Raw genomic sequence first — 26625 nt, 5'->3', positions numbered from 1 at the left:
AACCATTCCCCCTCATCCTATCCCTCCACTCCCCGATAAAGAGCCCCTCCCCATCTTTCCTGCAGGTCCCCTTTAAGTACTGGAAGGCCTATAAGGTCTCCCCAGAGCCTCTTCTTCTCCAGGGTGAACAATCCTAATTCTCAGTCTATCCTTGTATGACAGGTGTTTCATCCCTCTGATCATCTTTCATGGCCCTCCTCCAGCCTTGCTCCAACAGACCTAAGTCTTTCCCTTAACCTATTGCTTAAGCAGAAACAGGGAGCCCCAGATTCACTCTGCACACATGTATTTCATCAAATAAATTAAAAAAAAAATCACAAGGACATCTGGCTTACCTGTGAGCCCGCGTATGACGTGCTGTTATTAATGACAACTTTATGTATTTTACCGAACTTCCCAAAATATTCTGGCCGTTTCAAAACCTACAACAACAGAAAGTTAAAGTGGTATAGTGGAATCTTAACTGATACAGGACTGTACTTATTCTCCCATGTAACCGTGCAACTAAAGCCTTTAAATAATAAAAAGCAGGTCTCATCTGCAAAGAAGAAGAAAGCATGTAGATGTAGATTTGTTTTCCAACATAGTAAAAAAATTAAATGAAGGATATTTCGCACTGTGTTGTATATTTTTAACTTCTTTCAGTACTTTGATCACCCAACTCTACCCCGGCAAGATACATCCCATTCAGCATGTAATATTCCTCTACCTATCTATTTTATAAATGAAGGTAAAAATAAAAAACATTCATGCCAGTTTTAAAATAAATAACTACCTTACACTCACATTCAGATACATTAGCTACTAGGAATAAAATGCTGAATCCTGACTCACTTGACCCACTCCAAAGAAAAAGAGAGTAAATCAATTAGCTCGAGACAGCCTCAAGTTTTTATAAAACCAGGCTAAGGTCTGGAAGCTAACATATGACGCTTGCCAGGAACAAGAAAAGGCATTTCAGAATCATCATCATACTGAAATAAATGGGTGAATATCACAACTCTGAAGAAAAAACTTCCTGTCTTGCCCTTCCCTGCATCGGTTATTAATAACAGACCATTTAGGAATCCTGTGCAAAGCAGGAACATCTCTAGCATATTAAGCAACTCTGTTAAATAACGGTTACCTGGGTGCCAATGGAACTGGCAATATGTCTGACACACCCGGTACCAAAAGCCTTTCTTTTTTTATCCCCATGACCAAAGAAGGTGCTGAAATACCAACTACTCCAACTAAAGCTGGACAAGCTAAGGGTATTTCCAGATCTAGACAACAACCTAAAAGGTTTAAGAAGATAATTCATTTCCCCAGCTCCATCTTCATATTAAAACCGGATAGTACAGTTAAACTGTATTGATCCAAAAACTTCTTTACCTAACAACCACCTCTCCCTTCTGAGGGGAGCATCGATGTCTTCAAGATCTAACAACATTAATTGTATTGTAACATGCTGTTGAACTACAGGTCACGTTAGACAACCAGTCACTCACTGGTCTCTGACTGCTCTTCACTTGATCTACATCCCTCTTGAAAGATTCTACAACCACTCTAGGGCATCACTCCAGACACTGATGATCCTGAATAAAGCAGACAAGTTTCTTCAAATATCTTGCAGATTATACTCCTAATGAGATAGAGGCAGCATGGCCTCTGCAATTTTCGCAAAAGCACATTAACAGAAGTGGATCCACCTGTACACAATTATGATTCACAGGCCTGATTCAAGAAAGACCAAATATTAGCTAGTCTTCTCTTCTAAAACATCTTTATTTGTGGAGAAGTTTAGCCTGCTTAAATGGAAAACTTAAACTGAATATATTGAATTATTTTTTTAGTTCACCTCTCTTCAGGCTAGGTTTCTTAGAAAATCAAGTCACATTTATGCTGCATGCAATATTCAGTAAGTACACACTATGCTCTGGTATGTCAGAGAGGATACTGGTGCTACCAAATCTAGTACAATCCACCTCTACATCAATAAACCCATTCCTAGTTACTTCAGTTATTGAGTATGGAACTATCTAAGGGTAAAAAAAGAAATTCTAAGTGTATATACTATTATTTCTCTTACTCAAATTCTCCATCTGGTTAAAGAAACTGAATACACTTTTTTCAGCAAAACAGCACTGAGCCAGAGTTGACAGTTGCTTGCAAATACTTGGTGCTGTATTTCCTGTAGGAACTGAGGTTTATACGCTACACCAGTTGAACTTAGATTTTTTTTTTTCTTTCCTTCATATCTCCCTTTTCCCTATCCGTCCACTAAAAGTGGCTTTTCACATTTATTCTTTCACAGTCTACCAAAATGAGCCCATACTCTGTGAGCCCTCAGAAACAGCCACTTCTACTGGATTACGTTGGAGACTTCTAAAATCAGGTGAATTTAATTTGGCACAGTAGTTTCAAACACACCTATCTTACCCTGTAGTACACTCCCTCCATATTATAATTCAAGGTACTTTTACTCATTAGCAGTATTTCCATTAGCCACTTGAAGCTGACTGATTATGGAAGTTAATAAAATCATTTTAAACACCATCAGTTTTCTCAAGCGAAAAGATTGGCATAGCAAGCCAAACTCTTTCTTGGGTCTTCCTCTCACTGATTGTTTTCCCCCAACTGACATCACCCTTATGTAGCTTTCTAGTTACACTTAATATTAGGTCTTTTCTTCAGTTCCTTCAGTTTTCTGCTGTGCTTTACATTCGTTCTTTATAATCCAACCAAGGTCTTGTTTTAGAATTGCTAGTGCATGACACAGCTGTAGAGTGCCAGCAGATCCAGCCTAGGAAGACAAGTACCTAAAAAAAATCCTTATGCTTATTTTTAGCTAAAGAACAAACCATTTTTAAACAACTACAAAGAATGGTTTCCTTAAAAAAAACAAACCGCAGAGCATCCATACTCCAAAAACACTTACTGAGGTTATTTTGAAGGAGGAAGCTAAGTAAGAGGAGGGGGCCCCAGCATCAGTGAAGCTTCACGATGCTGCTACATTTTGTACCCACTAGGGAGTCAGGCAAGGGTGGGCACAAGGGTATTCCAATACATCTTAGACAGTAAGTTAAGAGCAAGATCTGCAAGTGTGGACTGCTCACCTCTGGATCTGCTAGGCGCTGAGATAGCCCTACCACGAAGACAAGGTTCTTCTGTACAACCCGTACGCTGGCCAAATGTTTGCGATTCTCTGATATCTTCTGTTTCCTTTCGTTTTGTTTCTGTTTCTTTTCATTTTTTATCCTTTGCAGCTCTTCCTGGGAGAGTGGTTTGTACACTGCTGGATCTTCTGGATATGGCTAAATATAACAAATACCATTAAAGAACAACCCATATAAGAAACAATGCATTTGAAAATCATTAATCCCGATGTTTTAACGCACAAGTTTGTTTCTCACGTTATACTGTTCTGATTGTTATGGCCAGCCACATTATAGAAGTAGCATATTCAGTCCTTAAAGAAAGGTGAATATACATGTCTTCAGGGAATTCTCCTGTTCATAAATATGATATTGATTTGGGCAATAGCCACATTCTAACCCAGCTGCCTAGTCAATTTTTTAACACTACAAACAGCTATAATATGACTGCAGACACACGTTAAGATTTCCCTAACACAGCATAGTAAGCAAGCATGCTCTGCTTATTCACTTTATAACTCACTTGTCTGATATAGATTTGGATACTTAAGTGTACTAGCAAACAAAATAAAGACTACAGGATAAGAAATCAAGATACAAACGTAATTTTGGTGACCCACCAAGTTCAAGATGGTAACACCATCACACAGCTCAATCTTTACATGCTTAATTTTTAGCGAAGAGAGATTTCAAAAGTTACTGCATACTGAATTAGTAATGTTCTTGCCATGCTCATGTACAAGTTTGAAATCTGGGGTTCATCTTCCCCAGACAAAGGAGCATTTTTAATCTCAAGATTATCATCTACAGAAAACTTCGCAAATGCAGACCTAACACGGTAGATTTAAACCTCAGAAGTACCTAGAAGAAGTACAAGCATCCTTAAGAATTACCTAGAAAGATTGCTTTATTCATCCAGAGCACTGCTATAAACGCACTATTTTAGCCTGGTCTTGTAGACTACAGTGCACTGTCCTCTACCCTAGATGACTCCTTAAAGCAGTTCCACATTCCTTACCTGTCCCACTCAGACTGAAAAGTTGGATTTCACAACTTACATGCAAAGCAATGCTAAGCACAGAAGAAAGTATGTAAAGTGTTTTTAAATACTGAGATGAAATGAAAAAAGCTAAGCTACAGGAGATGCAAGTTTAAGTAAAGACTTCCCAGATAAAGAAATTAAGCTCATCAATAAGTAAATTCTTTGCTTGTACTATCATAACCAAATATTTCAGTGTGCAAATCCAAAACAAAAAACCTTCATTTCTTCCCCAAACATCCTATGCTAGTGGTAAATACAAAACTCATCGTCATACTTAATGACCTGAGAAAATCTACATGAGCAGATGAAAATAAGGTTTAGGTTAAAAGCAAGTATTCCTCATACTTGCATGATGCTACTGAAAGAGCCATCAAGTACTCAAATATGAGAGCCTTGCAAGTACCTCCCCAAACAAAACAAGATCTGCTTTACAGCTGAAACAGTTTAAAGTTCAGCAGCATTATGTTGTACTTGAGACACCATCTAAAAACATACTGCAGACTTCAGCAGCTGGCATATCACATTTAAACGCCAAACCCTCTGGAACATTTGAGTTTAACAAAGGATTCTTAACACTTCTAAGATACTTTATCAGTGGCCAAAGGTACACAACTAAGTCCTTAACGTGAAAATACAATAAGGACTCATGTCACCCTTGAAGAACAGTTAAAACTATATATTTTCTTAAAAAGTCACATTGCTGACAAGTAAAACTGAACACCTTACACATTTTATAATCTACTAGATGAACAGCAATGACTTGTTAGTAAGGTCATTTGAGTTTAGCTATAGCAAATGATTACCCTGAGTTTTAATACATGTACATACGAGGACTTAAGATATGCAGAATTCTGCAAGGCATTTCACTTAAAGAGCTTCTCAAAATGTGTTAGTCAATGATGCAGAATAGAGAATAGACATTGTTTTGCTTTAGGGAAGAGAAAGACTGCTTGGCAAAGAGAGAGTTAAATTATCACTCTAAAGCTGAGTTCAGGTAGCAAGGGGAAGAAAACAAGTGCAACAGTAAAAGATACAGTTCTACTTAAAATAAAATGGCTCACCCTACATCAAATTATGTGGTATCACATCATGATAAATCCTTTCATAGAATAATTCCTTCTCTACGTCCAACACTATGCAACAAGGCTTTTCAAACATGCTGTTCTCTGGTACTGCACAAGAAATGAACCCATGGTTTTCAGTAGATTCATGTAAGGCAACTACAGCAAACTGTGCCGAAGTTCATCAGCTTCCTTCTTGCCAAGTATAGCCACCTTCAGAGCACATTCTCAAGTGAGAAGGAAGTCAGACAGTATGCTCCTTCTCTGTAGAGCTATTTGCGACCGGAGGTCCTGAACACCAGTCAGGAAACATCCCGGGTAGCTCAAGCATAGCTCTAAGCAGAACACTTATCTGTCCGTGGTATAACTTGTAGTATGTATCTGTACATGAGCACCAAGAAAGGCACACAAACAGCAGCTTCGATCAGGGAAGAGAAATGTCTTAATCTCAGCAGAAAGTAGGAAACTGCCTGAATAAGAATTTCAACCATTAAGAAGTCACAGTGGTTGATTTGCCACCATGGATAGGACCACTTGTTTGATCAGCAGAGACAGGATAAGTTCTTGCTAGACACTGTAGAGCTGTATTGAACTTGAAATATTTCATATGTATGTTTATCACTCTTATGACACGTTTAATGCTTCTAAGGAATATGAGTAGTTGAATATCCTGACTTGCAGGACCTGTAAATGAATGTGCGTGTACCTCCTGAATCGCAAGAGTAGATCAGGAACCCAGTCCTAAGAAGTGACAGATGGTTTTCCTATCTATGTATGTGCAACATGATGACAGATAAGAAATATTGCACATTTAAGGAGGAAGAAAGGCAAGTGAGCACAGCACCAATACTTCAGAAGCTAATTCAAAAAAATAGAAAGTATTAGAAATCCTGTTCCTCTCAAATACAGATATACCGTCAGTCTACAAATAGGACAATAAATTACTTCATCTTCATATAGATTGCTTTCCACAGTGTTGAAGTTCGGGAATACAAGTGATATCCAACTACAGATAGAACACAGGCAGGGAAGGCTGGTGGAACTTGGCTCTGAAAGCCAAGCAAGGTACATGAACTGCTGGTGTATCTCACAACACCATTTCATCTGTTGTTTACTCCATCCAGCCCTTCAAAATAGGGGTTGGGGAAGGACAACAGATACCAGAAGCTCTCAGGTCTTTTAACACTTCAATCTGCAATGGTACTGACATGACTACTTTTCCCCCACCTCCAAGAAGTACAAGATACTTGTTTAACCTACTATCACTGATTCCTTAGCTGATAGAGGGTTTGAGATCCAAGCTAAGCAGCTGCATAGAGCGTTATCGTTATTAATGTATTATCAGATGCAAGACATTAAGAGATGTCAACATCACTGCTTCACTGACTAAATTTAGCTGCCACTCTGCACTTAAGTTACACAAATCCTCTTCAGCAAAAACCACGGAGGCCACCTGAACAAGATGTGCTAACATGCAAAATGACCGGACTTTGTTTACGCTAACTGCAAATTGCTGGTAGTCCTACAAGAACTTCTAAAGTTTGAATGCCTCTTCTGTAGTCTCGTTTCTTTAATCAAAGATGGCCCTTGATGAATTCTCAGTCTTCCTGACTAAGATTGTCTTGTCCCTTAAGTTTGGTTTTCTTTCAGACTTTTTCCCCCATATTTTCCCAAATCGTTGAAAGCTGAGCTGGGATTTATCAAGCACTCTGCTTTTGTCATTCCCAGATGGGTCATATTCCTTCCACACAATGGATGTACCAACATTTCTCAGTTGTTGCCTTGCTACCGAAAAGGTTCTGAAATGAGAAATAGAGAAAACGTCAATAAGGCTTATGAATAGTATACACCACAGAACTTACATAAAAAGTAAAAAATAGCCATATCCTATCTAAATATCGATAACTGCACCAAACTATTCAGCTGTGGGTTAAAAGCACCAGAGGAAACATTTGCAGGCTGTGCATTAAGACAAGGCATTCCTTTTACACAGAAGCAAGAGTAGAAGAAACAGACAAAAAATTGCTTAAAACATGCTAGCTTTTGTCAGAAATGTTTAAGTTTACTATTTTTCTCCGTCTCTAACACAATGTGTTAAGAGGAATAAAGCTCACTAAGTCAAGGAACTGGGGAGCAAGGCAAAGCTACGCCACCACAACAGCTGTGTATTAAGTTCTATTATCTGGTGGAAGGGCGAAGCAATGAAAAATTGTGAAGAAGCTAGGCTTTTTCATCCTTGGATTTTAAAATTGCAACAACTGACATCAAGGTCTGCAAGTGCTATGCTCTATTAAAGCAACACAAGCGACTGAAACTGTACCTATTATTCATATGACAAACAGTACCTAGATCACTGAATTTTAAAAGAAAATAAAACCCAAAACCACTGGCCTTACAGCCAGAACCAGTGAGTGCTGACCTGTAAACTAGCTTTTGGCTACAGAAGTCTCTTTTCAGGACAGCATTTTTTCATCCTAATTTGACTAGCTAGTGGCTATTTCACTCACAGTTAAGAAATAAATAGACTGGAAAAAAAAAACGGGAAGGCTTGCTTAGCATCTTACAACTGACTTACATCTTGCACCTACACTTCTGAAGGGCATCAGGAACTCAAAGCAGGTCAGTTCTATTTTAAGGAAGTACTTTTTGTAGTTAAAGAATTAAACGGAAATAATTTCGAGTCTACTTCAGAAGATTCAGAAAGTTTTTAGAAAAAGTTTAGTAAGCTTTTGATATGTTAAGACTAACAAGTACTGGTTTCCAACCAGCATTCAAGTTAAATCCATGCTAGCACTGTACTTTCACAAACAAGACAAAGCAAATGCTTGTCTACTACTGTTAATAACAGAAGGGAACTTAAGACACACTAACTCAACTTGACTTCTAACTCAACTGACTGCAACCACGTGAACATACTCTATGTGCAAATGTTAAGCTACATAACAGTTCAAGCACATAGAAATCTTTTCCCCTTGGTGCAAAAGCCTTCAACTACCACCTTCCCAGTCAGAAGTAAATTAAATTAGAGAACCTTAGAAAAATAACAGCATATATGCAATGCTCAGTTAAGACCAATCTTGTAGACACGGGTGCCACTACCATATAGCCAAATTATTTCATCAGACTTCTCCAATCTCCCCTAGATGGCTCTAACAAAATCCCTGTACACGGAACTTCTTCATTGCTCCTCTCCACAGACTAGTGGCCACACCTCTGGAGATGTCACATTGCATTCAATACCACTGGCCCAAGTAACCATTTCACATTATGTAATTTTGTGTAACACGTTCAACCTCGCTTTAATATATGTTTATTCATGGTCCATTTTGCAGTAAGTATCCTGCACTGATATGCCAATTATAAACAGAATGTACCTGTTCAAAGTGTATTTCCTACTATAAACTTGTCTGGAACAACTTCTTTCCTTTGCCATTTTCTGCGTATCACCATTTTATCACAACCAACACACACAATAATACATATGAAATAGAAAACTGCCTACAATTTTTCCCCAAAAACCTGACTACACAGACAGGAACTATTTAGACATGCTGCACATACCTGGTTCAGAAGTTTCAGTACACTTCAACAGGTGGCTTCTTCAGACTTATCTGATGCTGCCATAAACTGTAGAGCTTGAAATGATTTATTCCCAAGATTCTGATGGGGTCTCTACACCACAAAGTCTTCATCTATGCCATGAAAGAAGTATACTCCTCAGCATCCTCCATGCAAATCTCCTACAATCCAGTGATGCAACTGCAACTCCACTCAAGAATGTCTTGCAGTCCATGGATGAAGGAACTATCAAGAAAAAAATCCTCGTCCACTGTGAAAGAAAAGATGTCCTTCCTCTCCTGGAACAGTCGATGTGCTTCATTCCAACTGTAGCTCACGTTCTAGTTTTTCTTCCAAAACTGTTTTTCTAAGCAAACTGTATCCAATTAGGCAAAATATCTGCACATCCAATCACCGGATTACTCCACATTAAAAAAGTTTAGCTGTGGCAGTATCAACCTTTGAAAGAATTCAGATTCCCAGATGGAACTGAATAGTACGCTGCTTCTGTGATTTTTGAAATACATTCCATAGGTGTCCAATAATGAATAGACAGAGATGAATCAAATAGTTCTTGGCAAAAAGCAGTGTGATAAATCCAGGCAAATGAAGGGACTTATACAAGGAAATTCCAGAAATCTCATGTTTGTACCAGCAGAGTAGAAGTTCTCTTGTACTATGAAAATTACTGTACAACATGTGCCATCCACAGCAGGTATCACATGCAGAGACTGATTTGGCTGATGCCAGGTGGATCTTCCTTGTAGAATGTAGAGCTCAAGCATCCCAGGAAATATGTGCAATTTTGTTAACAAACATATGTTGCTGTGGGATAGCCTTCAGGCTTGCAGTGGCGTCCAAACAGAGGTTAGCAGTGATAGCTCTAGTGTAGCCAAAGCCGAAAAGAACAGCAAGAAAATATGACTGGAAGTGCTTATAGAAAGCTGTGGCAGTGCATAAAGATAGTAAGACCAAGTAAGACTACTTGAGGTCTGAAGAGGCAGCTGTAATACGAGACAGGAAGCCAACAAAGGCATAAGCTGAGGACAGGATCACAATTAAGTAGCAGGAGAAAGAGGGGCCCTAAATAGCTGTGATTACAAATAGAGGAAGGCCAGGCAAGGAAGTTACAATCAAGGGAAGTCATTAGAGTTGAAGAGAAGAAGATACTCAGAGAATTTCATTCAACACTGAAGATAAGGAAATAATGAGGTTAAGCAAAACACTAAAAAGAGGAGGAAAATAATTCCAAGGAAAAAGCAGGCAATTTATCAAAGCTGAAGTTTTTAAGTTGTGGCCAATCAAAGTATCAGCCAGACATCAATTAAGAGATAGGGAGAAACTGTGACTCAAAGTACTGCCTTTTAGCATCTGGCAACAAGATCAGAATACTAGACAAATAGACTTAGCCTACACTTTTGATTCCTTTAAGTTTAATATACCATTGGATGTATCTTCCAAAGGTTTTACAAGTTTAGTGTCCAAAAAAATACAGATAAAAACTCCAGTGCCACAAACAAAACAAGCAGGTGCTTTACAAGCTTGCCTCAGACAGCTCTGCTAGTTTAGCTGAACCTTTGCCCTCAGCAACCCCCTGATGCTGGAATCCTCACTGTCCTTCCTGAAATGACTTTGTCAATGCATCAGTACCCTGGGCAGTTCTCCCAGCATTAGCATGTCTTGGTTCTGATCCACAGCTTCCCCTATTGATCCAGTTCAGAATTAGCAAACCAAGACTAGCCATTGCACAACAGCTTCAACGCATATCCAGATAGAACCTGAAAGATGCAACACCTCACCCTTGATCTAGGCCATGACTAGACGGATGTTTCCCCGAAGGAAAAGGATGTCTTTGGTACCAACACAATGCAAAAGCCTTGTGATATGTGCAAGACAAGCTGCTGTTCCAGGATATTTACCTTTCTGCAAGCAGGACAAAGTCCATTCTCATCAGTGCGGATACGATGCCAACAGAAACGGCAGATTTGGTAGCCACAGGTGCAAGGGAAGAAGTTGATGTCATCAATTTCCAGAGGCTCCATGCAAAGGGGGCATTCCACAGGGTCTTCCTTAGCATCAGGGCTGCGAGACATCTTTATATGTTCGCAGAGCAGCAAAAGTTTATAATAACTTAATCGACCAAGAGGGTCAGCACTTGAAAATCTGCAAGAGAAAAAGAAAAAAAAGGGGGTGATAAGTACTTTTGACATTTTGTACCTTTTAATGTTTCAGTTCTTCACCACTTTCCTTCTCCCCACATAAATTATCTACTAATATACAAGTTACTCAAGTGTACACCATTCATGGCTTGAAAGTTCTGCCAGCTGCTCTACCTACTGCTTCCTTGGAATAGTCTACAAGCCCAAAGTAAAACTCTTGAATGCAGGATTACATGTTTAGAATAAATTAATTCCCTTGCTCAGAGACTTGGAACAACTACATTTGGAACAACACTCAGGTCATTGATTCAGACTTCTCAGTTGCATTACTGAATCACCAAACAAAACCAAGGTAAGCATCTTACTCAGGAGGATTATTTTCTTTGCCCATTCCACTTTATGGTTCAGAGACTGATCTCTGAGATCAGCCTTAGCAAGGTTCTTAAGGTACACAGCTTTCCACGTGTGTCAGACAACTTCCATCAAGTCGTTTACGCTTTTCATCAGCATCCAATTCACACCAAAGCCTAAATACATGTGGCTGTAAAAACACCTACATTTTAACTTCAAGTGCAGCCAATACAAGGTATTTCTAGATCAGAAATTTGAAGAGAATCAAAACTCGGGTCATTATTTTCTTAAATAATTTCTTGAATTCAGTTACTTGAGTATGCTTCTATTTTGTCAGTTTAAGAACACAGCACAAAAAAGTTACTTCCAGATTCAAAATTAAGCACGCACAATCCTCACTGAGACATTCAATCAGTTTGAGGGTTTCTTTCTATTTTCATTTAAGTACTACTCTAGATATTTGAAGCTGTATCTAAACTCAGCAAGCTCTCTCAATTTGCTGCATGAGACATGCATGCAGATGGGACAGAATTAAAGGGCAACAGCAGAATTTCTAGATGGATCTTTTGGAGAAAAAAAGACAAAACCTAAAACCTCACAAAAAAAAAACCAGACCCAAAATAGAAATCAACTGAAAAGGTGCACCCAGAACCAACAGCTGGATGCTCATACTATAATGAAGTACACCACTTCTTCATAAATAAGTGAGCTGAAAAGTTTTTAAAGAAAACCAAAATTGATTTTACACGTTGGCTTTTCCCAAAACATTAGTCATGCAATTATAATTTTAAAACACAAAACACACAAAATCCGGAGTCCCTTCTACTTTCCAAGTGAGTGTTCTGTTTAATTTCTAACCAAAAACTACTAGCACATCTATTATCCAATCTTTCTCCAGACTTTGAGGAGCAAGTTCAGAAACAAATTCTCACACACACCTACTTGAAGAGGAGTGACATTTACTCCACTCCTTGGAAATAAGATAACTGACTATTTTGAGATCAAACCCTTGCTCACAGATTCCTGTGCGTTCTAGCGTTAGCCTCAGTTATCTTTAGTTCAATACCTTAATAACTACAAAAAACAGTCCTGCTTATGATCTTCTGCACTGTAAACCATATTTTATTGTATAAAGTCTATCCTGTAAAGCCCAACAGGTTGCAGCTCAAGTTGCAACCTTCTGCCTTACAGGATAGGATCCTTTGAACATCAGTCTACAATACTTGTCCCTGTCTTGCACATCTCTTCAGGGACAGAAATTCCTGAGATTCCAGGAAATAACTGAAGAACAGCATACACTCACACAACCAGATCACCATCCAAATAGACATTGAAAAGTATATTAGCTTTGTACAGGAACAGTCACGTTGTAGCTAAGTTAGCATGTGTTCACAAGCTGATACCACAAGCTGATACTGCAATTTCCACTAGTTTAGAGGCGAGTATAGCCTCTAGGCACGAAGGGCATACACCACTGCCCCAGAGAGAAAAAGTTCCACTGGACGCTCACATAAAAGTAAGAATGAATGATGACATATTAGACGTGGTAAGCATAATTTCTCTATACGACATGCACTAGCAGCAACTTTGTCCTCTTTCTGACCTCCACAATTATTAAAATCAGGAAGTTAAACTCCTTCAATAATACAGCCACTTGTACTTAATTATCTGTGCGTTCCTTACTGCTATGTTTACAATAATTTTGAGGCTCAAATCCAGGTTCTGGGACCTTACCACTGTTTTCTACAGTGAACATCAGTATAATCTGACCCGCAGGAAGGAAAGGATTAGTTTGTTTGGGAGCTTTGTCTTGTTTTTAAGAACACATGCCCACTGGCTGAAGAGTGGAAGATACTGTTAAAAGGCCACTGAACATTATTTAATTACTTACAATGCAGATAATAAACATTTCTACAGTAACCCTGTAAACTTCCACACTTATAGCAGCAAAACCACTACAACAGGTAAGGTAAACTGAAGCATGGGATAAACTGAATGGATTTTGATCAGTTTAGATTTGGATTTGAATTTGTCACAGATCTCCAAACAAAGGTCAGTAAGCAGACAGTACTTCGACTGTGTACTCATTCCACCACATGCTCAGCAGCTTTGAGCCTACTGGAACACATCTAAGTAAAGCTATACAGGCTGCTCAGGGAGGTGGTCGAGTCGCCTTCCCTAGAGTTGTTTAAGGAAAGGGTGGATGAAGTGCTTAGGGACATGGTTTAGGGAGTGTTAGGAATGGTTGGACTCGATGATCCAGTGGGTCCTTTCCAACCTGGTGATTCTGTGATACAGTGAAGACGTAGTTCTAAGTGCAGTTTTGGCAAAACTTCAACCACTACAGTAAAACTTCTGAATTATGAAGTTAATATTCACAATCTCTGTGAAGAAATGTCATCAGTTCATGTAAAATGGAAAAGATTGGCTACTGCCTCTGGGATATGCAGACAAGCTCTAACAAAAGTGCAACATAATTAACAACATTTATGAGCTGTTTAAGTTAACACCACAAGTTCAGCAGCTGCTAGCAATAATGCCAATAGTTTGCTTCAGTCAGCAAATGGCCCCTTATTTTACAACAAGGGGTCAAGAGCAGCTGTGTGACAGGTTACCTGAAACGAAGTAAAAGGCAGTATTTATTTACTTGGGAACAGACCATTCAACGATCTCGTTTGGAGATCCACCACTAAAGCGTGATTCCATTTCAGGAGGTTTTATATACCAGCCTCTGTGTCTCAACTCTGCATCAGAACAATGCTTGTTTCTTTCAAAATTGGAATTACATGCATAGTAAAGCATCATTAACACATTGTTCATATAGCACTACCAAGAAACACAAAGTAACTAGTCAGCTCTAAGGCCACTACAACAATTCAAGATTGAAGTCACAGGAAAAGTAACACAGCCACTGCGAAAAAACAAAAGGTAGTATTACATGCTGTGTTTAATTTGGATTATTTGGTCTTTAGGATCAAGTTTAAAGAAATCAAATTAGTAGCATCTCAGGAGTAAAGGAAGAATGCGCACATGTACACATGCAATACAAGCACCTAGAATTTGCCCATACACTTTGCAAAATGCCAACAACTGCAGTCAAACAGGGCTCCAACAGCTCCACATCCTGTTTACAGAAGACTCTGCCAAAACATCAATGCACATAGGGATGGAGTGGAAGTGGACAATGTCCATCAGCATCTTTTAGAAGTAGTGAATCTGTAGTAGGTGATGAGCAGAATAGAAATATAGAGTTGTGCATCTTAACCCTTCCACCACAGCAACTAATATGTTCCTTTCTTTTTCAAGCATGTACAAAAAACCCAAGATAACTCTTCATTAATTTGTAAAAAGTGCTTACTTAGTGTATTTGACAGCTGTGTCTAATCAGCTTCACTGTACAATTGTTTCTCTTGATGATATCCTCCACGTTTTGCAGTCGGGAAAAACAGATCCTACTATTTAAGCGTACTCACCTAAAGACAATTCTACTTCTGATAAAGCTAGTGACTTCAGTCCAGTCAGGATGCAGACACTGTCTTTACCTTTTTCACTTGAGATGAATGAGTTTAGCTTCAAGCAATCAATCTTCCCTCTTTAATTTTAAAAGAGGTCACAAAAAAAAAGGGGCTGGGGGATAACAATTAGCTTTTTACCTGTTCTTTTTCCTCAACTGCACTGATTTGAGGCTTGAAACACACTCCCGCTCAACTCCCCTAGTAGACACCAGAACAACCCTACTTGCTAGTGCATTTTCACAAATTTGTTCCTTACAGTTTAAGTCCTCCCCCAGGCGGGCAGCCAGCTCCAAGAGATACAGACTCATTCTTCCTCTCACACATTAGCTGAATCCAGTCTTGCTACTTGCAATTAAACACTTCAAGTGTAACAGCCAAATGTTGTCTAAATCTAGTCATGAAAAACCCGAGTAAAGGACTCACATCCCAGAAAATATTTGGAGACCCAGGGCCTTGGAAGGAAAAAACCCAGACATGTTAGCTAATGTTTCACTTAAAGTTCAAACATACCTAACACTTTTAAGTGAAACAGGTCGGAGTCTATTCACCAAACCTTTAGCAAAGGCTCATTAAACTTATGCAAACAGAAACTCGTGCTTCTTTCCTGGCTTTACATCTTTTGAAACTCATCAGCCCTGAGAAGTCTCAAAAACATGCTGTGGATGCTGCCTGTGTAATGCCACGGGGAAGGCAGCTCCCCCCAGCTCACGGTCCCCCTTCCCACTCTGCCAAGGGATCAGTTCCCCTTCCATACTTCACCTCCATAATGATCCTACATTGAAGCTGGAGGCAGAAAGGCAAGCAGGCCATGAGCAGCATCTATAATGGGTTATCCCTTCCTCGAATCAGGGAAGCAGCAGCAGTTCTGTCAGCACTGCTCTCTCCTCCAGATCTGCACAGGGGCACAGCATCCTGAGGCCCATACTTAGGCTACCTCCTCCCACTATCAACTCTGTTGAAAGGACAGCAACCTTTATCTCCTTTGGTCTCTGAACCTAAGACAGGCTATCATTTCATCACAGTGGGATGGCCATTGGAAGGTTTGCATCAAAACCTTTCATCAGCTGCATGGAAGAGCCCATTTTTACTTTTTTTTTTAAGCATGCAGAACGGAGGGAGATCCAGCGAGTCAGTCATTCAGGACCTCACAGAAAACCTGTATGGGTTAAAGTTCAAGTGCTCATGTCCAAAATAATGGATGCATGGTCTAGTCATTAAAACAATTAGTCTTTTCTCTTAATTAAGTCACCCACATGATTCAGAAGCAATCTGGGGAACTTCCCCAGGCCACCTCTATGTGATCCTACCCTCTACTTGCCTGTCATTTTTGGAGTGCTACATAAGAAAAGCGAGCCCTTTCTCCCACCAGCTCTTCACTCCCTTCAAAATACAGTGATACTTTACAATCACCTGGTTAGAATCACTGACATAGGAGATGACAAGAGTGCTGAAAACTGGCTTCAGTTTCCACTTCCATTTCCTAACTGTGAACATTTAAAACAAACTGTACTACTAATTGCAAAAAGCCTCCTAAATGCCCAGTCCGTTTTCTCTCATTTTTTCCTCTCTTGAATAACATTTCGTATTGTTTGTGCTCTGCAGCTACATTTTGATCACAGTATAAACAACACCCAAGAGAAGTAAAAGGTAGACAAAGTCCTGAATGCGTAGAAAGTACGACCAGGAATCAGGTAGCCAGTATATCTAAAAAAAAAGCATTACATTGACTAGGATTACCCCAGGTTATTTAGCTCAATGAGGTCAAAGTGAAATCTCTAGAGACTCTTTTGCTTTAAACCTCCCTGCAGGTGCTTACAGACCTGACTCTTGTGATTTCAAACTTTGAATCCTGGCAGTATAAGCAGCTGTACTGTCACTTATTCTAACAAGACCAAAACATAACCGCTGGGTCATACTGCACCAAAACCAATCCTCCACCCAGTTCATCACACAGCCATACAGAAGCTTGCACCAGCAAGACGTAGAAACAGGCACCTAGAAGTAGCAACTGCTCAAGCAGCACAGGCAACAACAGTGCAAAAACCAACTGAAGCATTCATGATATTAGTTTCAACCTCATGCCCCTCAAGGCACCCTAATAAAACTATGAGAGTCAGATGCCACCTGCTAAATGAAAGGGGAAACGATCATTCTTCATAAACCCAGTGTGAACACAAACTATTTCAAGACAGTTACACGGCAAAAGTTATATACCACAAAAAGATGCTTTTCCCTCATTTAAACTGAGCCAAGAATTGGTTACTGTAGTCTTAGGACTCAAGAGATTTTGTGCATAAAGGGCTACATACCATCACTGATACATAAAAGCCAAGTAAGAGATATACTTCCTTACAAATCATGAACAGAATCAAGGTGTTAAACTTTAGTTAGAAAGAAAATTGGCCAATTAGTCTGACAAATTCATCTACAGGTACATAAAGATTTGGACACAATTATCCAAAACACTACCACCCTAGGTCAACCCATCCAATGAAATTAAAAGCATAATATTGCTCTATAATGGTCTAAATTATTTTCCTACAGTCAGTCATATTAGAACTTGAATGCTAATATTCCTTATTTTCTCTTTCCCAGTTCATTTTCATACCTATAGCACCACAATATATAGAAACGATGCAACAAAATCATTTGGATAATGAGTTAAGTGGCCTATACAATTAGATTAAATATGTAAAAAGTGTATGTCACAGACTGGCGATCTAATATTGGTACACATATTGCAACACAATTACTTCCAACACCTCAGGACACAAGCAGCAGATGCTTAAGAAACAGATAAATAGATTTGTATACAGCAAATTATGCATTACAAATTGTTGCCAAAGACAATCGCAGAGACCATAACAAAACATGAAAAAAATCTGTCTATAAAAAACCAATTAGCTCCTATTAAACATGAAATATGTCCCATCTGAACCATCCCTAATTCTGGAAATCTCTCATTCCAGAACAAGAGGTGCTACTAAATGAGAGGTATGCCTAAACACTAGGAGGTATAATGCGTCTCCAATAAGTTTTGCAATTCAAGTGAATTATATATAAATATGATTATATTTAGAAAGTAACCCATCACCACAAAGACTACAGCAATGTCAGCGCTACAGAGTAGGGGAAGAGTTGGTAGAAAGCTGCACGAGGAAGAAGGACCTTGGCGTGTTGATTGACAGTGACTGAACATGAGACAGCAGTGTGCCCAGGTGGCCAAGATGGCCAATGGCATCTTGGCTTAGATCAGAAGCAGCGTGGCCAGCAGGTCCAAGGAGGCGATTCTGCCCCTGTACTCGGTACTGGCGAGACCACACCTCGAATACTGTGTTCAGTTCTGGGGCCCTCACTACAAGGAGGATGTTGAGGCTCTGGAGCATGTCCAGAGAAAAGCAACAGGGCTGGTGAAGGGGCTGGAGAACAAGTCTTACATGGAGCGGCTGAGGGAACTGGGATTGTTTAGCCTGGAGAAGAGGAGGCTGAGGGGAGACCTTATTGCTCTCTACAACTCCCTGAAAGGAGGTTGTAGAGAGGAGGGTGTTGGCCTCTTCTCCCAAGTGACAGGGGACAGGACAAGGGGGAATAGCCTCAAGCTGCGTGAGGGAAGCTTCAGGCTGGACATCCGCAAAAAATTTTTCAGAGAAAGGGTCATTGGGCACTGTCAGAGGCTGCCCAGGGAGGTGGTTGAGTCACCATCCCTGAAGGTTATTTAAGACAGGTAGATGAGGTGCTCAGGGACATGGTTTAGCGGTTGACAGGAATGGTTGGATTCAACCATCCAAAAGGTCTTTTCCAACCCAGTGATTCTATGATACTACGATTCTACTCAACTTCTTGTACTTCTTCTTCAGAGCATCTGCTACCAGTCACCTTCAGAAAAAGGATCTAGATAGATCAGCTTGCCACCAAGCAGCAGCCACAGGCTATATGGGGAATTGAGAGTCTTCATTCTGTTCACAACATAGCACGTAACACTCATCCTGATGTCAGATAACCTACACATCAACATACTATAGTTTAACTTCTCCGTAATGCCGTGTTCTAGTTAGTGTTTAGTAAGGCAATAATCAAACACACACTTCTTGTAACTCAGTAAAGCACAGCTAGCATTGGAAAACTTCCTTTCATGTCCTAGTATACGTGTTTTCTGTGTTTGAAGAATAGCACATTGATTTCATTGTAGAAGACACACCAGCACAGAAGATTCTAGCACAAAAGCACTATCAGACAGTTGGAACAGTACTGTGGGACAAAGTGTTTTGTAAAAGACAGGTGACAGATCAAAAGCTTTCTCAATGCACATACATGCAGTAATTTGTTTGTGATATGACAATGTTTAATTGTAAAGGTAGTTACTAACATAATAAAGCATATTCAGCACCAGTGCTGAGTACCACAGCAGACTGAGTTTTTTAACAACACAGCTGGCTCTAACTCCCTATGACAAGGCACAGAGCCTGGCAGAGAGATGGCAGCTCCACCTCAGTGACCTGTACCCCCATCTGTTTCACTGAAGTATCCAGCATGCAGTTTCACCAGCTCTTTTACCTCTACAGATTAAAAACCCTAGATAACAATGTTTCACTGCTGCAATACTGAGTAAGTTTGGGGACACTGGCTGAAGACCTTTAAGCTTCAACTTTGTCCATGTTGCAGCCTCCTGAACTACGGCTTGGTGCAACTGAAGCATCTCACCTATCTAAGGATTTCTAGGCCTTCTGCTGCCTTTTACTCACTATGACAAAATGGCAAATTTTAAAACTGCAAGTTAACCAACCCCTCAATTAAAACTGACTAACTTCTCAACTACAAAGCGTATTTTTTTTCTATTGATAAATACTATATATGTTGATCTACAACTAAACCAGCAGAAAGTCTGCATTTCCCACACCTAAGCTGTTGCTTTTTAAGTATGTAATACTGATTTTTGAGGGTTTGTTCCTTAATCCTATATCACCAGTGCGTTTAGTAACAACTTCAATAAAAACCTACATGGAATTTTTAAACTTGTGAAGTTTACAAAAAGTCATACAAACTCCTAGCTGTGCTTGTAACTTCAGACAGTATGTTCACAAAACTCAAAACCCATTATCTAAAAGTAGCAATGTTAACAGTAGGTTATACCCTTCAAGATTTCAGAACTAGTATAACATATCCTCCTTTTTCTTTCCTGACGGTATAAAAAGAAAAAAGCTTTTTCAGCTTAAGAGAATTGGTTCCTCTAGTGAAAGTGAACACATCATTGAACTAGTTAAAGTGGTATGGCCTGACGATGCTTTTAAGAAAAGTTGGTACAGCAGGCAAACAGATTTCAGTTCTGCAGCTAGCAAACTCTACCGGTATAATTAATGCTAGAACTCAGTACAAGTATCAATCAACGTGTATGGATTATACATTAAATATTTTGACTACTAGAGGAAATGCTAATTTAAGTGACAGAGATCACTATAGTAGAAGACTTTGATTGTAACACTTGTCAAACTTATTTTGATGCGAGAGTTGAGCAAACAAATTTATTTTAAAAAATATGATCTACAGATTAATTTAAAAACTCCAGAAAAAAACAACTAAAACCAAACAACCCAAAATCCACAACATGCTGCCCAAGGCACCACACTAGTGCTACTCTTTCCCTTTGTACAGCAGTTGAGTCTTTCTCCTCCCTCTCCCATCACACAGCTCAGCTCTCTGCCTACATGGCCCTCTCATTATCTCCCACTTTTCATCCACCTCATCGACACCATTCAGCCCACTCACATTTTCCTAGGGTGCCTTCATCCATAAGCCAAGAAAACCAGAGTTTGTCTCAGGCTTCCAGCTACTGGAGGTTTTATCAGTCTGCTTCTTTCTTCACTGAAGAAGAGAGGTAAGACCATGCTATTCTCTAATGAAAACTTCTTGTGTTAGTTTGTATTAGACTGCATACTTGATAATAAGGGCCAGTATTCCCAGATCCAAATACAAAGAAAAGCTCAGCTCTGAAGATCTCTACAGCCTTTGAAGAGAGACAACCTATAAATTCCCTCACACACAGAGAGAAACTACCCCACTTGAAGTTGCAAGACTGTATGTGAATATGCTCCAGTTTATAGCATCCTGTCAGCAGCCATCGCCGTCTGGATTATTACCAGAAGGACTTATTTTTGACCTGCTGCTCCAGCTGCATTAGTTCACATACACTTAATATTACAACTGGTCTGCTCTGAAAGGATGCCTGAACAACATTCAGACCATCACTAAAGTACAATTAGGCACAGTGTCATCAATGCAGTATGCTCAGAAAGAAGTACATGCAATTTTTTTAAACTTGCACTAAAAGACAGCTCAGCTTTTACATTAAAAACTCTCTCATTTGCATTATCATGGTGCAGCACAAACAAAACTGCTGCGGCGTCTTTAGAAGTCTTAGCCTGTCTATCTCCAGCTGTCCTTGGCAACTACAACAGTTTTACTCATCAGTGCAGAAAACTATGTTAGCAGTTTACTTATTAATTCCTGGATAATTATATTACCCAAATGAAGGGAAAAGAATATTCAGTTAAGCCTCCTACAAACAGATCTCCAGAGATCTATTAGATAAATACTTTCTTCCATAACCAAAGTATTACCTGTTATTTGCCCCTGAAACAGTTACAGAAACCGTATCTTCCACAGAAAGCATAACTAAAGAAAAAGCCATTGGAGCTAACGCATATTACACAAAACTTTTCTCTTTGGAATTTTTTATGGAAGTTCAAGGAACTTAATTGTTAGAAATGCAGCACTAACTTTTGCTCTTAAAGGAGTAGCATTCAGTAGTTAACACAAAGCTCTGAAATCATCTTGGGCATAATACCACAAGTTAGACCTGCTGGGATGGAGGGAAAGCAGCACAGAAAAGGGGGGATAAAAGCTGATCACAGAGAGATACATATTCTTACTTTTATCACAAGACACACACATATCTCTTTAGTCCATAAGGATTCCCAAAATGACTTGTAGAAAACTAGGTATAAGATGGAAGACTGGATGATCACAGTTTGTGGCTTCTTGTCTCTACCTGCTAAGCACTTCAGGAACCTTGCAAATTCCTTAATTCCCCTTCACGAATTGCTCAGTAGTCATAGCAATATTAAGTGATAACAAACCAGAAAAGTGTATCAGTCACATATTAGTACTATTAAAAAAAAAAACAACTCGCACACCACACATAGCAAGCAGTAAACATTCTGTTAATGCATAAGCAGGGGTGGATTGAGCACCTCACCTGCCTTGCCTCTGGCCAAGAGCACCCCCTGAAAGTTGTTCTCAATTCTACAGACTGGTTTGGGATGCTTTTCTCAAACAGCAAGAGTGTAGGTGAATGTACTAGGTAATCCTTTTTCTGTGCTATGAAAAGATGAATAAAACTAAGAATTATTTACTCTGAAGCTTAATAACACAGCTGAATACACTTCAGTTCTAAGGAATGGGAGATCCAGCCAGCATTTGCAACAATGTCTCAGTGCCCTTCAGAGGCGTCCTTGAAATCAGGAAAGCATAAACTAAGACACCAGAAAATCTGAGAGAGAACACAATTTAAATAGTTCTCAAAGCTCTTACGTAGGTGTTTCATATTTGTTTAAAACAGCCTTCGGAAAATGGATGACAAACTATTACACTCACTTGGTTTCCTGACCACCTTCTCAATTAAGTCTAGGCTTTAACTCCTGCAGTTGTTCAACATTTTCAAAGGAGAAGAAAAGGATAACTTGACCTTTAGGTATTACAGAGCAATAGACCTATTATGCGCTTTTCAAGTCATTTTAAACAGCAAAAATGAACATAATATCAGCCTAATTATTGTTTTCTTAGCAACTACAGTATTAGGTCTCCCATGTTTTTCCCTAATCCATGAAAAAAATAAATACTTTTTCATCCGGGTGGAGGGCAGGGAAGCACCAAAACTAAGCCTAAGCCTGAGAAACCCTCACAGAGAAAGCCTTATACAGCTCATCTATAGGATCTGGATGAGCAGAAATTCCAGCTTGAGTGCTACTGCTAATCAAGTAATAATACAAAGCATTGAGCTCAGAAGAATAAAAACTCTTTGTCAAAGTCCATGCACTCCTCAGTGCCCACAACTCTATCTTGAAACTTGCTGGCAGCTGATGCCAGAGATTAGAGGACTGGCACAAAGCATGCTGTATGACACACCGATTAACAAATCGGCCACATACTTCACTAAACCCACCGTGCCTGTCTATTCTTACACAAGCAAAACACAAACTACTTCATCATTTCCTTGATCAGAAACTGAGCATCTATGTCAACACCTCCCCTTGGTTCTAGAAGTAGGTTCTTTAAGTCTAACCTTAACTTACAAAAAAATAAGCCACGGTAATACTTGATGTTCATTTCACTCTGAAGTTACACAGAAGCTTTACATGCATCTCAAATCATCATCTGATCTCCAAGCTGTAGCTTTATTTCTGACAATTCAGTATACTACAGGATGCCATGAAGCAACAAAGCCTTCACAGAACTTATTTAAGTAAGAACTTGAGAAGCAGAATAGTCTGAATGGTATAGATTCAGTATCAGCAAGGAGCATGCCCCACTCCGTTTCCATAGACTTCAAAAGAAAAGGAAAAAGCATCCCTGTAAGAGCATCTAGGTTCTTTAGAAAGAGTCAGAAAATGGAGAGAACTCCAGAAGCGCCTCTCCTCCACAGTTGAAACCACTCCCCTGGAAAGCTAGCAGGAACCACACTTTACCTCTTCTCATGGCAGAAGTTTCCACACAAAGGTTGGCCCTATGAGCAGGAACATCAGCAGGCAGCTATTAACTAGACCTCTTGGCTTAAATTGAAGAAGACAGCAAGAGAGTAAGAAAGAAGTGATGATGTGACTGAAAATCAACGGCTAATCATCACACAAGCCATTCTTAAAACGGTCAGGAATGGAACAGAGACAATAGAACTAAAACTTTAAAACTATTAAATCACTTTATATTTTGGCATACAGAGATACAGTGTTTGAGCAATAGTGCAGCTGCTGCCATTCCTCTATATAGGAGAGAGTGCAAGGAAAACTGCTGGAGCAATAACAGCTTCTTATGGAGTTTGTGGTTTACTCCATCAGCTGTTTTGCACCACGTTTTTTAAAGTACTCCCGTCTGAATCAAGTACTCTGCCTTTTAATGACTCAAACCAAGATGAGTAGCTTTTTTTTTTTTTTTAAAAACAGTAACTCAGCAGTCATTTCTCTTGTCGTATGTCACATTTTTTGACTATGCCGTGGTGTAGCACTCACTCATACAGAGAAGCCATAATGCAGAGAACTGCAATATTTAACAACATGAATTTCCAAATTCAGGTCTGATGTGAAAATATGCCATTAGATTTTGTCCAGTCATTTCTTGAAACGAGGCTGGGGAAGTTGGGTGTGGGGAAATCAAATGGAACCCCTGGTCCAAAGTGTTCCTGACTCAGCACCAGAAGAACAAAGCCAGAATTTTGTCTTTAGGAGCATTAGGCCAAAGTCAATGAAGTTGCATTTTCAATTTTCAAGGATAACACACAGTTTGCAAAAGACAGTGACAACCAGCAACCAGTCACAGAACGCTTACACCTGAATTGCCACTCCCAGTCATTCAATATTACAAAATCTTTGGCTATATTAAGCAGTAGCCTAGAACTAGGTTTTCTTACCTGCATTTATTATAAAATAATTGTAAAAGCCTCAATGTATTAATATAAATGGCCTGAAAAAAAAATCAGCCAAAGTCAATCCAAAGCCCTTCACTACCTGCACATTCATTCTTTTTGATAACTTTTTTCACTACAAGCTCTACTCTGTACAAATGAGGAGTGCAAATCTATAAAATTAAGCGTAATTAATACTTGATCTAACAATTTTGAATCAAAGTTCAGTGGTGTAAAGGATAAATCTCTTCACAAACATTTTATGCAAAAGAGCTATATATTCTATTCCATATTTATTTTTAAAGCCATTTTCCGTAAAGAATTTGACTGGGTTTTTCTCTACAAGTTTAGTTTAGAAGTTATTTGCAGGTGTACTTGCACAGAGTCCAGTCAGTCGCACATATTGATCAGGCAGCTGGGGAGGAGCACTTTGCTTACCTGCTGAGCCTGTGCTTCAAAACTTTTGCTAATGAGCCTACAAAGGTGCTTTTTAGCAGGTAGCTGCACTAGCAGATTAACAACAGGAATCAATAGTAAAACCATTTTACAAGGGATTTCACATACTTATCCTTTATTGTAAAGAAATATTTTGCTTAGAAAAGTGTTAAGATATTTCAGAGAAAATAAGTAGATTGAATTTCCTTGCTTCTCCCCCTACTTGGGTTTACAGAATTAGAGGTACACTTGTATTTTGAGTACTGCACATTGTTTCAGCCGCCAGCGAGGTGTTGACCATCCAAAGAAGCATCCATTCATAAAAAGAAACACATTAGTTTCTCCGGGTGTGAACAAATACTGCAAAGCCTGAGGCTTTTAAGATTTGTTTAGTAATCAAGGCTGATGACCACGCTAGTTAGAGCTAGAGTTAGCAGGCAGTCAAAACAAAAAGAGAAAAAATACCCAGCTGTTCATGTAGAGACAAGCCATCCCCAAAAACTAATTTCTTGAGTAAAGTCTCAAATCACATGGACCAGAACTTTTCTCCATAACTTACAAAAGGCATTTCATGGGGTTCTGCTGAGCTCCCTGAAGAAACTAAGCTGCCATCAGAAGCGTCCGTCCTCTCATGAATTAAGAACTGATTTTAAGAACTTAGCAATACAAGAAGAAACAAGAGGTGTTGACCAGCGGAGCTTTACATAGTGCTCTGGTATCACAGTCGTAAGTCACTATCTATTAACAATCTGAAAAAGGAAACAAGGAGAAAGCGGACAAAAGTTATTACATCAAAGGACTTGCTGTTTAAGACCAGCACAGAAATCTGAGGGATCTCATGAGATTGGCGAGTGATAAAATATCATTGCTAAATGCCAAATGATGCAATCAAGGAAAAATGACTTGTAAACAAGCAATGATGTGCCAATCTACCTAGTAATTTTAAGGAACAAGATCTCTGAGCTGTCATAACTATCTCCTCTAACATCAGCTCAGTAATAAGCCATAGTCAAAAGCCGAAGTAAATCCAACAAATTATTAGTAATATTTGGTGGGTTTTTTTCCCCCTTTAAGAGTCTACAGTGCACCTGCATCCTGCACTCCCAACTCTGCTTTCTTCTCCCTACACACAGAAGGAACTAACAACTACAGAAGGAATAACAAGAATTACAAAACATATCATAAAGAACAGAACTGACCCACTAGAACTAGAGTGCTGTGGATACAGAAGTAGAATGGAAGAGACAAGCAAAGAGCATGTATATATTCACCTTTATATATGTTACATTATACATATGTTAATACAACACTGTGCCTGGTTAAACCATGAAACTACCTGTTATACAAAGTTTGCAGAAAACAGAATTGAAACAGTTAAAAATACTCAAACAAGCTGACCAGGGTGGAAGTTGCAATGTAAAGTGAGTAGCTCAAACACTACTAAGCAGAAAATGTACTCCCAAGGAAGTGGCTGGGCTAGACACCTCCTGAGCTGGACAAGCCCACAGACTTAAGCACTGCTATTAGAAAACATCACTATGTTCACCCAGATCTTAGTCTTTCCTAGAGCATCTGCCATTAGCTACTAACTACAGCAAGATACTGGGCAACATAATTTCATTCTCATCCAGTACAGCAGCTCTTACACGTGATGTTGGTTTATGATAAAGTTCCAGACTTTTAGAAACATAAAATGA

General features: G+C 39.3%; 1 protein-coding gene across 4 annotated transcripts in view; it reads right to left on the bottom strand.

The window, feature by feature from the left end:
- Positions 1–26625, bottom strand: part of CNOT4 (CCR4-NOT transcription complex subunit 4) — an 80776-nt gene that overhangs the window by 34333 nt on the left and 19818 nt on the right. For all 4 annotated transcript variants that reach the window (XM_009566040.2, XM_054068557.1, XM_009566055.2 and 1 more), the window contains 3 exons: positions 10718–10961; positions 3099–3296; positions 336–422 (listed from right to left, as the gene is read on the bottom strand). In XM_009566040.2, coding sequence (XP_009564335.1) covers positions 336–422; positions 3099–3296; positions 10718–10891 — 459 coding nt within the window. In that variant the 5' untranslated portion in view covers positions 10892–10961. Of the gene's footprint in view, positions 1–335; positions 423–3098; positions 3297–10717; positions 10962–26625 lie in introns of those variants that run through there.

Source organism: Cuculus canorus, chromosome 1 (assembly GCF_017976375.1).
Source record: "Cuculus canorus isolate bCucCan1 chromosome 1, bCucCan1.pri, whole genome shotgun sequence".
NCBI lineage: Eukaryota > Metazoa > Chordata > Aves > Cuculiformes > Cuculidae > Cuculus > Cuculus canorus.
This window is presented reverse-complemented; position numbering and strand designations above follow the sequence as displayed.